The 13,253-nt window shown below is 36.7% G+C and overlaps 1 protein-coding gene across 1 annotated transcript; it reads left to right on the forward strand.

Moving 5' to 3' along the window:
* Window positions 1–295: 295 nt before the first annotated feature.
* LOC122828648 (excitatory amino acid transporter 1-like) lies at window positions 296–13,253 on the forward strand. Its single transcript, XM_044112402.1, is given in 8 exon segments — window positions 296–450; window positions 854–1,181; window positions 1,726–1,863; window positions 7,533–7,737; window positions 10,998–11,060; window positions 11,062–11,355; window positions 11,963–12,097; window positions 12,351–13,253. Coding segments are annotated over 7 exon segments (1,227 nt in total). The 5' UTR covers window positions 296–450; window positions 854–997; the 3' UTR covers window positions 12,559–13,253.

A 13,253-nucleotide genomic window follows, 5' to 3' on the forward strand; every position in this document is an offset into this window, starting at 1 on the left:
GAAAAAAACTGTTTCAAAGGACAGCTGAGAGGGACAGAAGAACACAAGAAGGTCCTTTTTCTTTTTGCTTTTTGAAAAGCTCATTATTCCTCAAGTTTGCCTCCGCCTGAAAAGCACCCCCTCCTCTACCTTATTTCACTTTTTTAGCTGCCTACCCCCCGTCCTCCATTTCCCCTCAAGCCCACGCTGTGCAACTCAGTGACTACCTCTTTTCTGTGAGGGCACCGCCTCCATTTTCTCACTGGCTCTTTCGTTCCCTCATCCCTGACGCTGAGCCCTCCTTTCCTTTCTCCACTCCTCTCTTTCTACACTGGATATCTCTTCATTGCTGGCTGCACAGTCTGCTCATAGCCAAAGGATCCCTCTCACACCAATCCAAGCTTTAAACCTGACCTTTTCCCTGGAAAACTCAGACATTGCTCCAGAGGACCTTATTGCCCAAACCTAAAGGTATTGAAAAAAGCCTCTGTCTCCATATTTTATCTACTGTATAACTCAGAAGCGGAGCTTCTGTTTTTGAATTGACCTGCCTGTCTAAGCCAAACTGTACACGTGTGTGCAGAAAAGGAAGTTTGCAAATTCTTTACAGCTGCCAGTAGAATGCTGGTGTTTTACTCAGAATGCAGTTTTGTCTTGACTTGGATGTTAAAACATCTTTTATACACAGGATTTTTATTTGTCTTTATTTGTCTTTATTTGTTAAGATTGTTTCTGTCAGACACAACAGCAGTCAGAAATGTAATGTAACACAGATAACTGTTTTTGTGGTTGCTTCTTGTTTCATTGAACAAAAGTTCTTGTCTATGTCACATTATGACATTTTCAGTGATATTTTCGTCATTCTTTTGAGCAGGTAACTACTAATCCTTTAACCAAAGGAGAGGTGTGACACTCAGGAGCAACAGGACTTTAACCTAGTCATCAGCGCATCGATAGTGTTTTCATCTCTGCAAAGGCCTGCTTGAGAACAGCAGCTCTGCAGACTCCAGCCACAAATATGACTCAAAGCAATGGAGAGAATTCACAGAGGAGCCGCAGTGGTCTTCACCAAATCCGAGCCGGGATCCAGTCCAGGTCGTTGCTCGCCAAGAAGAGAGTGGAGAACATCAAGAAGGACGAAGTGAAGGGGTTCTTCATGAAAAATGCTTTTGTCATTCTAACCATCACAGCTGTTATAATAGGTAAGGAATAAATTGTCTACGGATTGTTTTTCTCTTGGGCCACTGAATGGTTTATATTCTGGGCTCTCTGAGCAATTTAGAGAGCCCAATTACAAATGAGACCTCATCATTCCTCATAAAAATCCCCCACATAAGCCCAATAATTGATCAGTTCCTTGTCACCAGCAGCAGCAAAATGGACAAAAGAAAGAAACCAGTCAGCGCTGATGAATTTAACAGACTAGTCTTTCCTTGACCCCATGCCTGACCTCTGAATTCTCTCTACTGACCTCTGAATTCTACCCAGGAGGAGGTGAAGCTGACTCACAATGATGTCTGCAGCTAGAAATACACCAAGTCATGACAGATTGTTAAATTTAGGATATTTGTCAGATTTCACAATGTGTCACCTGGAACTATATTTGTGGTAGAGTGAACAATTGACTAATTGGATAAAAATAGACATGTGCCTTGTTCTGGTTGAGCAGTGTTGCTTGACTCTTTCTGGTTCTGTGTAGAATATCATAATTTACCACCTTTTCCTCCACATCTGATCTCCCTGCAGGTATAATCCTCGGATTTTCTCTGCGTCCATACAAACTGTCTTACCGTGAAGTGAAGTACTTCTCCTTTCCTGGAGAGCTGCTGATGAGAATGCTCCAGCTGCTGGTGCTGCCGTTGCTTGTCTCAAGTCTTATCACAGGTATTATATAACAGCTTTGTGTAACAACAAGCTGGATCAGAAAGAGGATGTGTATTTATTTGAAAAGAAAAAAACTAATTGGAAGTGTTGCTGGATGTTTGCTATATCTTGACTTGTTGGTATTGGGGAAAAAGTTTCAGTGTGAAAAAAGCACAATTTCATAAAAAAAAACAGATTGGATGTACAGTATGGGATAGATGACAAAATATTTGAAATGCCTTCTTTTTACATAACCATTTTAAAAACATCTGCAGTGACACTAGAACAATGTCAACCAGCTTGGGGCCATCCGGGCCATTGTCTGATGAGGCACACATTCCTGTTCTGTGTTACTTTAACAAGCTGACTGAACAAACCACATTCCTGAAATTATAAAATACATCTCCTTTCATGGGATAATAAAGTAAAAAAAAACACAGTTAGAAAATGAATAAATAAGCAACTTTCACAACACAAAAAACCAACAACAACTTACGTTTTGTTTTTTTGTTTTTTTACATGAATAAGAAAAAAGGAAACAGAAAAAGAGACAGATATTGAATGGTGTATTATTTATTTTTGATGTGCTGCATTCATTTCATCCTATATTTTTTTACCAGCATCTCAATTTTAATGTAGTAAAACTGATCACCCTCAAAGCTTGTTTAAGGCCAAAAGTGTTGTCCTTGACTGCACCTGGTTTAAATACTCAGTAACACACATCCACAGAACTACTCCCATGATCCTTTGTTTAACCTTTTTATCTCACAACTTACAGACAACACAGCATGCTCCTCCATCGCTTCGTATTAACAGTATTGTATTTCTCTCATCCAACCTTCTCTGTGTCTTCTCTGCATGACTCCGCAGCTTACTTCTCATTTTGCCGTTAGTCTTCCAACACTGCTTCTATCTACAACTCCTTTTTCCTTTTACGTTTTGTTCTTTGATTTTTGACCTTTGTCTTTGGATAAAGCTCCTCTGTTGTGAAACACCACAGATGCCTGCTTGTTTATTATTCTGTGGCTCCACCGATCTATAAGTACATTATGAGCCGTAAAGTGAGTCAGCTATTTTGTAAGCCAACATGCTTTTTTGCTATAAAGGTGGATGTTCTCATAATCAATCCAAACATGATGACTTGCAGTTCTGTTCTGAATCAAAACCTGTTTTTAACGGTTTTGATTTGGATGCAACAAACAAAAAACGTTTTACTTAAAGTATTTTACAATTAGTGTACATTACCCAGGTACTTTTCTGACCCCTTACCAGTTGGACCAGTATTTCTGAAAAGCAAAGACAGAAGGCGTCCTAGTGAGATTTCTATGGATCATGGCCTGTTTGCTTGGAAGGAGAAAATGTATTCACTTTTATAATCACCTGGCCAACAGTGCCAGGATGCAGCCAGTTGTTAGTTTTACGTAACCATCACTGACAAATACTGTAGGAGTAAATGTCCGGCTTTTGCTGTGACTGACAGGGAGAGAGCCCGGTCTTCAGTGGGGATGACACAGACACATCTTATAATAGTCGGCTTTGTGCTACAGCAGAGCATAACATCAGCATCCTGATTTGTTCACAACACATGAGCTCAGCCATAGCGTGTAGAAATCACAGAAGTACGTCGTTCAGTTTCCAAGTTGTTTGCCTCTGTTTCCTGAAAGTATACATTATCAACAGGTACATTATTACAGCAGTTTCTTCTGTTTTCAAGTGCTGTTTTCCTTTTTCCATCAAGGCCAGTTAGGAGTAATTATTACAGAATGATGTTTTGATTATTATGATTTTAAAGCAATAATTATTCTAGTTTTGAGCAATGTTTAGAGAGTTAACAAATGTTATACATTCATGCCTTTTTTGGAACACTATATTACTGAACGGATTCCATCATCCGTTCAGTAATATACTGTTCCAAAAAGAAGGTAAAAAAACTGTCTCAAATGAAGAAAGAAAAAACAAAGATTATAATAAGTAGCAGTTTAAAATTATTTGTCATCCAGAGCCATACTTGTATTTAAAGGTGCAGTACTATGTAAAATCCACTCTTTTTGAGCTTTACAGCATGTTATGATGCAATAACATGATCTAACATACCTGGAGTGTTACCTTGATTCTTTCATGCATGTTTGCGAAAGCCATAATTCTCCTGCCAATTCAGCTGTGTAAAATAGGTAGACCTAGTAATACCTTTGAGGCACAGCTTCTCCTCAGGGCTGCAATTTCCGAGCGGCCCTCCCTCGTGATTCCCCTACGCAGCTCCTTCAGACTAGCCAACTGCACTTAGCAAACACGGAACTGCACATCTGCTGAGTTTATAATACGAGCTACTTCCCAGTGCAACACTGGTTAAAAAAAAAGACTGTTTAAGGGTTAATAGAGGAGGAGAAGGAGTTTTTAAAGAGGCAGCAGCCCAATTTCAAAGCATTAAATTACAAAAACTAATTTCTTCTAGGTCATATATATATATATATATATATATATATATATATATATATATATATATATATATATATATATATATATATATATATAATAGAGAGAGAGAGAGAGAAAGAGAAAATTTTTATTACTACTGAAGTCAACATACCTTGATTGTGCTATAAAATGTTACTATATGCCTGAAAAATACATATTACTTTCTCTTTAACATCAGGATCTTGTATGGAGCATATGTTTGATTTAATCTTTAGAAAATTGTCTATCCACTCCCATGTCCATGAGTAGGTTGTCTTTAAATCTTTTTTTTAGAATAATCGTTTCTACAAGTAAGTCAGTATCCTCTTTTCCATAAAGTCCTGTTTATTTTTATATTCAATATTTATAATGCTAGAGCTGTCTTTAAAACTCTGATGAAAAATCATGCTGCTCATGATTATCAAATATGAGGAGACACCATTTAAAAATAACCAATAAACTAAAATAAAATCATTACAGTAAAGTTAGTAATATTAAAGACAAAAGTACTAATGTTTTAAAACTGTTATTTTTAAAAGTCTATAAACATGTTAATAAAATTATGAATCTTCACTAACTTAAGATATTTCTGATGTCACAAATATAAATTAGTAAAGAGTCACTAGTAAGTCGTTTTTTTTATCAGGGACATCAATTTAATTTCCTAATTTAATATTGTTTATATTAAAATGCAGCTTTTTGATTTCATTACTGTTTAGTTTTTTTACACATTTTTACTGAAAATAATGAATCTGCCAGCCCACTGTGTTTTGATCGGAAACAATAATGTCACATACTTAAACTTTATCTTTTTTCTCCCATCCTAAATTAACCAAGCAGCTTTAATCCCTCTCTGATGAAATAACAACATCTACAAGTGAACTTGAGTTGTGAGCGTAAAAAAATTCAAACAGACCTCAGAGGGGCCCTATTGAGTGTTTTGAGCTGAATATAGTGGGGCCCCAGAAAGTAAGAAATGAGGGAAGGTAAAGAGGGTTGAGCTGTAAGGCGGATGAGGGAAAGAACAGAGACTTATGAGAAAGAGGCTTAAGTGGTTTGCTCATTAAATGAGAAACAGGACCTAGAAGAACCTTTGTTTGGTCATAAATTTTTATTTCTTCTCGTTTCAGTCTACTCCATCACACTTGATTCAATACAACCTGAAATCTAAATGTTTTACAGAATATTGGGAGACCACCAAAGTTTTCATATTGCACAGATTAAAGAAGGAATGATGGAACAGAGAAAATAAAAGACCTGAAGAGAAGAAAATATTACTATTTAAAATTCAAAAATGAGATCTTAACTTTTAAAATTCAGAAAATAACAAAACGCATTCTAGTGATCTACTGCATAAAGTTTCCAAAATGTTAATGTTTGTAGTTGTAACCTGACAAAATGTGAGGATGTTGAAGGCACTGTACATGCTGTGTTTCACACTGACTCTCTCAGAGCTGGACTGATGAGCATTCCCCCAAACTACAAAGAAAGTCATTCAGCTTGCACTCCTTCAATCTTGTTCCTTTCGATCCTTTGAAAAGATTGAATTGGTGAGGCTGCATCTGTTGTTGCCTGGACAACAGTCTGGAGATCATTGTGAGTACGTGCAGGGTGGACTAAGTCAACAAGTTTTCCCAGGGTTGTCAGACAGGGAACGGGAAGAAAGCGAACGCAGAATGAAAGAGAACTACAGCAAAAGGGTCAGTCTGTTAGAAAAAAGAAAGGAGGCATAAAAGATTTGGGGAGAGACAAGAGAGAACAGACTGGGGTACAATAAGGCACCCTAAAAGAAAAGATGGTGATGGAGGTGTGGAAAAGAGAGGAGATAAAAAACTGGGCATGAGTGAATGAAGGAGGGGAAGGAGAAGATCAGAAAGAGATGGACTAAAGCCTGAGTCCTGAATTGATGAGGTGATAGGAACAAACAGGTCCAATTCTTGGGCAGCATGTCCATCCAAACACATTTGTACTATTTCTAATGACACTGTGTGATAGATTTAATTGGTTTACTAATCATTCTCACTCTACTGAGTCATTCCTAAACTCCAGTGTTCTTGAGGCAGACAATAAAGTATTGATCTTCAAACAACACTGACCTTCTGAGGAATCCACAGACGTCTCAGCAAACATCTGTAGAATCAAAGAGCTACAGAGGAATACATAAATCTCTCAAATAGACAAAGCCTGTTTAGAAAGCTCTGAAGAAAGATAATAGTTGAATTGAACCATTTTAAAGCAACCCGTCTCCTAATTCAGGATTTTTTTGTGGCCTTTTTTTCATCTTTGTCCCCATAGATGGTTTATTGTGAGAACCGTTAGCTTTCAATCTGCTTCAGGATTTTGTTATTTTGTAGCAAACCTGGTTCTTAAATTGAAAAACTTTGCCAGACACAACATAGAGTTGAGCTGAATGGGATTTTCTGTGTGAGACATTACTTGTACATACAGTTACACCTTTCCCTGTATCATTTTCTCTGAGGGACAAACAATGCCATGGATTTAGCCAGGCAATCAGCAACTAACATCTCTGCACACTGTGTTAACAACAAACAGATGACACACAGAGAGACATGTCGAACTTTGCAGAAGCAAAGATTCTGTACTACTTTTTCTACAGTTTGTGGACAAAATGACAATTCAAGATCCATATTTTGGATGTTTTACTTCTGCAGCTGTTTGTGAATTTACTAAATAAAAGCAGATTTTATTAGTTTTCCCCAAAGGGATTTAGTAGCAGGTGTTGTTTTCCCAGCATTAAAGGTCGCAGTCAGATTGTGTTTCTTGTGGTTCTTTGTTGTCGGAGTCAGAGATGATAATCCAGTTGGGTGTATTCCCCGTATAATTACCAAACCTTTTCCCAGGCTAACTAGACACACAAAGGCGCTGAAATTAGCGGCACATCAATGCTATTATGATTGCGATGGGCAGGCGTAATTAATAATCACCCTGTTAAGTTCCAGTCTTTTGTGCTAAAGAATTAAAAGTATAGCATAGAGATTATGATAAATGATTTTAAAATGCCCTTAACATTTATTCTGATGTAAATGCTGTATAATTAACCTGATAAGTCAACAAATCTTTTTGATGAAAAACAAGATTAAAAACTGAAATAACCTATTTCCGCAGCTAGTGTTGGCAAGCTTAAACAATTGTTTGTCAAAGCATCTTTTGATTTAATTTTACTACAAATATTGGGCCCCCTGACAAAAATTTTTTATTGATTTTGTCCTCTTTAGGTATCGCCTCTCTGGATAGACGGGCTTCTGGTAGAATGGGCATCAGGGCAGTGATCTACTACACCACCACAACTGTGATTGCTGTGTTCATTGGTATAGTCATGGTGCTTATTATTCACCCTGGAAAGGGATCCAAGGACGAGTTCACCAAGCAGCAACAGATAGAGCAGGTCAGCCCTGCTGATGCCTTTCTGGATCTTATCAGGTATTCAAAACAGTGCTTCCTAAACAAACCAAAAGAGTTTCACCAAAAATCAGAAAACAAAACCCACATGTGTTGTAAGTGATCATTTTTGTCTTGCAGTATAGAACTTTAATAAAAAATATGTTTTCTCCATATTTGTTAAAGCTGTTACCATAATGTGTCAGTTTGTTACGAGACAAATAATCTGTGAAAACAATCAATCTCCTCCACCTCTTCCCTGAATTACTATTGCTAGCTAAAGTAATGCAACAATCCGACCAAAACAACCAATCAGAACCAGGAGGAGGGTCTTAGTGCTGGCAATCAACTTCATTCAACCACTGCTAAATGTGCTAATGGTGGAGAAACAACATATCAGCTTAGTCAGATTAAAACAAGAATGCAACTGCTGTAGGAAAAATGAAAATCTGTACAAAATGTTGAATGTGTCTACAAAAAGTAGCAGCCACATGAGATTGTGATTGACAGCACTAAAACTCTCCTGTCACTGTTCAAAATTACTTTTTAAATTTGAAACTTTCAGAAACACAAATTGTTCAGAAACACTTAACTATTTTGAAGGAAGAACTTGTTCATCATAGAAAAACAGATTTTGCAGGTTCACTGTTTCTGTTAAGTGGTAAAAGGCACAGGGACATGTTAAATATATGAATATCTTGGTCATTCTTTTTCTTAATTCATTAAATGCTAGTGAAAAGGAGGCAAACAGTAGTCTGTAGCTAAGCTAACTATGCTAAATGGTTGATAATCTCACAGTCTACCCACCTCTCTTAGAGAAAAACTGTGTTAAAAATTGACACTCTTGCCTTTTTCTCTCTTCCTCTCTCTATTTTTTTTTTTATTTTTGAAAACCTGATTTTATTTATTTTTTACTTAGCAGCATAGTAAGCCACAATCGTTCTCGTTTTATACTGACTGCTGCTGAACACCGTCACAGTCAAGCGCTCCAAGCAGGAACGAACCATTTCATTCAGATCCAGGCGTGTTCAGGGGAAATATGGATGTGTGCTTTTTGGTCTGGGAGTGGGAACATAATATTTTTACAGCTAAAAACAATCTTCGAAAATACAATATGGTGAATTTTGTAATTGACAGAGCCCCATTTTTTAAATCTATTTTTCTATTTTTCAATGATTTTGTCCTCTTTAGGTATCGCCTCTCTGGATAGACGGGCTTCTGGTAGAATGGGCATCAGAGCAGTGGTCTACTACACCACCACAACTGTGATTGCTGTGTTCATTGGTATAGTCATGGTGCTTATTATTCACCCTGGAAAGGGATCCAAGGACGAGTTCACCAAGCAGCAACAGATAGAGCAGGTATTCAAAACAGTGCTTCCTAAACAAACCAAAAGAGTTTCACCAAAAATCAGAAAACAAAACCCACATGTGTTGTAAGTGATCATTTTTGTCTTGTAAATAGACGAAGGATATAGAAATGTATTTTATGCATTCAGGTGTACCAGCAGCAAAGTGAAAGTCAAATGGAATGTAGAAACAGAAAATATGAAGAAACTATAAAGTAAATACAAATTTACAACTTAAGAACATGATATTCTGCAGTTATTAAAAATAGCTTAATCAGATTAAAACAAGAATGCAACTGAGTAGGAAAAAATGAAAATCTGTACAAAATGTGGATGTGTCTACAAAAAGTAGCCATTTGCAAGAAATAAAAAAAACTGCAAGAGAATTAAAGGAGCAACTCTTGCTTTGGAGTTTCCACACTGTTCAAAATTACTTTTTAAATTTGAAACTTTTCAGAAACACAAATTGTTCAGAAACACTTAACTATTTTGAAGGAAGAACTTGATCATCATAGAAAAGCAGATTTTGCAGGTTCACTCTTTAAAAAGTTTATTTTTTATTGTTTATATTTTTTTTTTCTACAGAAATATGTTTCCTCCAAACCTTGTGGAAGCTTGCACCAAACAGGTATATTTTCCTTTTCCAGTCTCTCCAATTAAATATTCTAGAAGTGAAGATGAAGATTTGGTTTTATATTCCTTCTGTAGTATCTAACATCACAAGTGTCCTTCTTACGGAAAGCTCAAGTGAACATTTTTACTTTGTAAGTGCCACATAATCAAACCTTGCATTATTATAATTAAAATTCTTAACATAAGATGTCAGAGAACAACGCATGGTTTGTTTTTGAAACAAAGCACATTAAATCTTCTCTGACTGATGGAGATTTTGTTTTGACAAAAAAAATTGTGTTTTTTCATTAGGTTTTGCGCACATGCTGACTTTCAATATTACATTATATAACAAAAATATTACATAACAAAATTTTCCAAAGCCAGATCAAATCTAAATTAAAGTTATTTTGCAGGTTGTTGTTTATGTAAAATACTGAATTTGTTTCCATGAAATCGAGCTCTTGAAATTTTGAAGTCAGGAAGAAATTAAAAGAAAAATCCCATCAAAACAGTTCTCAGAAAACAATAATATCAATAGTAATTGCATTACATGATTATCCAAAGGGGGTTTCCAAAAGTTGGATGGGAACTTTAGCTATTGAGATCCTTATAAGTTTCCACTTTCATTTCCTTTGTTATACACACATATAATTGATGAAGTACTTTCAGAGATATGGACGACAAAATAGTAAAATAGCAGGATGAATAGATGGATAGATGTGCTGTTGGTCAGGCAGCACATCTATAGCACATCTATAATAATACTGTTATTCAGTATTTATGTAAAATACTGAATAACATTAATCCTAAAAAACACCAAAATAGCCATTTAATTTTGAGATGAACAATAAACTGTAAATCCAGGCCAGCCCTGACCCACTGCACCCATTGACTGGACATGTAAATAAGCATTAATTTGCTTAATTTGGGACACAAATTATTCTGTGTGTGTACTGTGGCACTGACTGAGCCTGAAAATAAAACACTGTTAGATAAATTTTCCCAAAACATGAATTAATTAATTAAATGGCAGCCAACAAATAGCCCAAGAGGAGATGATTCCAGTACCAGGATCAGTGAATGGGATTAATGCACTGGGCTTGGTGGTGTTCTCCTTGTGTTTTGGTCTGATCATTGGGAACATGAGGGAACAAGGACAACCCCTCAGAGACTTCTTTGACTGCAAATTAACAACAAGTTGCAGATTTTGCATTACTACAGTTATGCCATCATAATGTGGTATGTACCAGAAATGTGAGCTAGAAAGACGGATTATCAAAAAGAAATGTCACGCAATGAAATGTTTCAATCTATCTTTTGTAAAACTCACTATCCTCAGGTATGCCCCTGTTGGTATTTTGTTCCTCATTGCTGGTAAAATTGTGGAAATGGATGACATTTCATAGGTTTGCAATTCAACTGACATAGACAAGGAGATGTCTTCATGAACATTTTTACTGTGTCTTAAGACTTTTCCTATTACCCCCTCTGTTCTCACACAGCTCTGCCACATTACCCATCACTTTTAAATGCCTGGAGGAAAACAACAAAGTAGACAAGCGTGTGACCCGTTTTGTTCTCCCTGTCGGAGCTACCATAAATATGGATGGAACAGCTTTGTATGAGGCCCTGGCAGCCATCTTTATTGCACAGGTCAATGATTATGACCTTAACTTTGGACAGATTCTCACCATCAGGTATTGCAAAATGTTGCTGCTCATAACAATATTAGTTCAAAAATACAAAAAAAAAGCAAGACTCAGTTAAAAATCTTTTATGCCGAACTAAATGTACTAAGCTAGATTTGCTAAATCTGTCACTCTTTGATTGATAAACTCTGCTACAAAAACATCTAAAAAGTGTGACATTTGCATTCAGACCTTCTGAATCAACACTTTCACTGCAGTTGTAGCTGCTTCCCTGTTTGGTGTGCTTTCTTTTGTTTTTGTACAGTTAGAGACTGAATTATTGCCCAATCTTCTTTAAGAAATTGCTTGGGTTTAGTCAGATTGTATTCATATAAAGGCCAGGTTTTGCATATATTTATTCATCAAAAGACAGACTTAATATCATCCATCATTCTCTTTTGACGTTTGCCACAATAACAGGCTATCTTGTGTTGGTCTAATCCCACTGAATACATTGATGTTTCTGGCTGTGTGTGATAAACTTTGGAAAGGCTTAATGAACATGAATTGCTTTTGCTTTAGCGCTCTCAGAAAGAAATGCCACAGCAACCAAAATTAGAAGTTTACTGAATAAAAGAGATAAATAATCTTTTGGGGTCTATCATTTTCTCCTCAGCATCACAGCCACAGCAGCCAGCATTGGTGCAGCTGGAATACCTCAGGCAGGCCTGGTTACCATGATAATAGTACTAACATCTGTAGGTCTTCCCACAGATGACATCTCACTGATCATTGCTGTTGACTGGTTCCTGTAAGTATCCAGGAGAATGGGCATAAGCCACTCCCTTTGAATGGCAAATTAACAACAAGTTGCAGATTTTGTTCAAATTGTACTACAGTTATGCATCACAATTGCTCTGTTTACCTATTGATTGAATTTTAAATATGCTCTGCAGTGTTGGCATTATTTAAAGGGACACAGTGTTTTATCTTCTATTGTTGGTTCATCTTAAAATCCTGTTTTTGCACTCTGACTATTTTCATGTTCTTTCTCTGTTTCTCAGTGATCGATTGCGCACCACCACCAACGTCCTTGGTGACTCCATCGGAGCTGGTATCATAGAACATTTGTCCCGCCACGAGTTGAGAGTCAGTGACCTAGAGTTGGGCAACCAGACGGTTGACCAGCCAGAAAAAAAGCCATACCATCTAATTTCCCCAGAGAACGAATATGAGAATGAGAAGCCCACTCCAGATGACACTAAAATGTAGTGGCAAGATTTCTACGCTTTCTTTCTGAAAAAGAAAGGGTGCAGTATTTATCAGACAGTACTGCACCGTATTGTCTGATAAGACCTCTTGAATTCTCACAAGAAAGTTTTTTTTTTTTTAATGCAATTAAAAGTCCTGCCTGAACACATTTCAGGCCAAATAAGCTCCACTAACGTGTGACGCTCCTCTTTACACCCTGCAGACTGGAAACATTCTGTGGTCATGTTGGCTGTTCTCATGGATACACTGTAGAAAAAAAAGTCTTTAATTTAAGGTAAAATACTGGCAACTAAACTTTAACCACCACTGCAGGCATTTTACCATAAATTAGAGACTTTTTTTTTTACAGTGTAGGACAAAGATCCATCCTGAGATACATAACCAGTGTAGCCTGGCTGCTATTTAGCTATCTGTGGCCTTCATTCCATATTTACTACTTCGCTATATGTAATGACCGACGTCATTCACTAGAGGGAGGTATTTCTGTTATTTTAAACACTTAACTAATACGCATCTCATCAGAGTACATAGTAATGACTGCTTTGAGATTGAGGCTTTTTGTTGTTGAGTAACTGCTGATTTATACGAAACCTTAACGTATAGCTATAGTATACTTCTCTCTGTAAACTAATGAAATGTGTCAAATATCATGCAAGTAGAATAATTTTCCAAACTCTTTGTTGCCAAAGGAGTTT

Source organism: Gambusia affinis, linkage group LG03 (assembly GCF_019740435.1).
Source record: "Gambusia affinis linkage group LG03, SWU_Gaff_1.0, whole genome shotgun sequence".
In the NCBI taxonomy this organism is placed as follows: Eukaryota; Metazoa; Chordata; class Actinopteri; order Cyprinodontiformes; family Poeciliidae; genus Gambusia; species Gambusia affinis.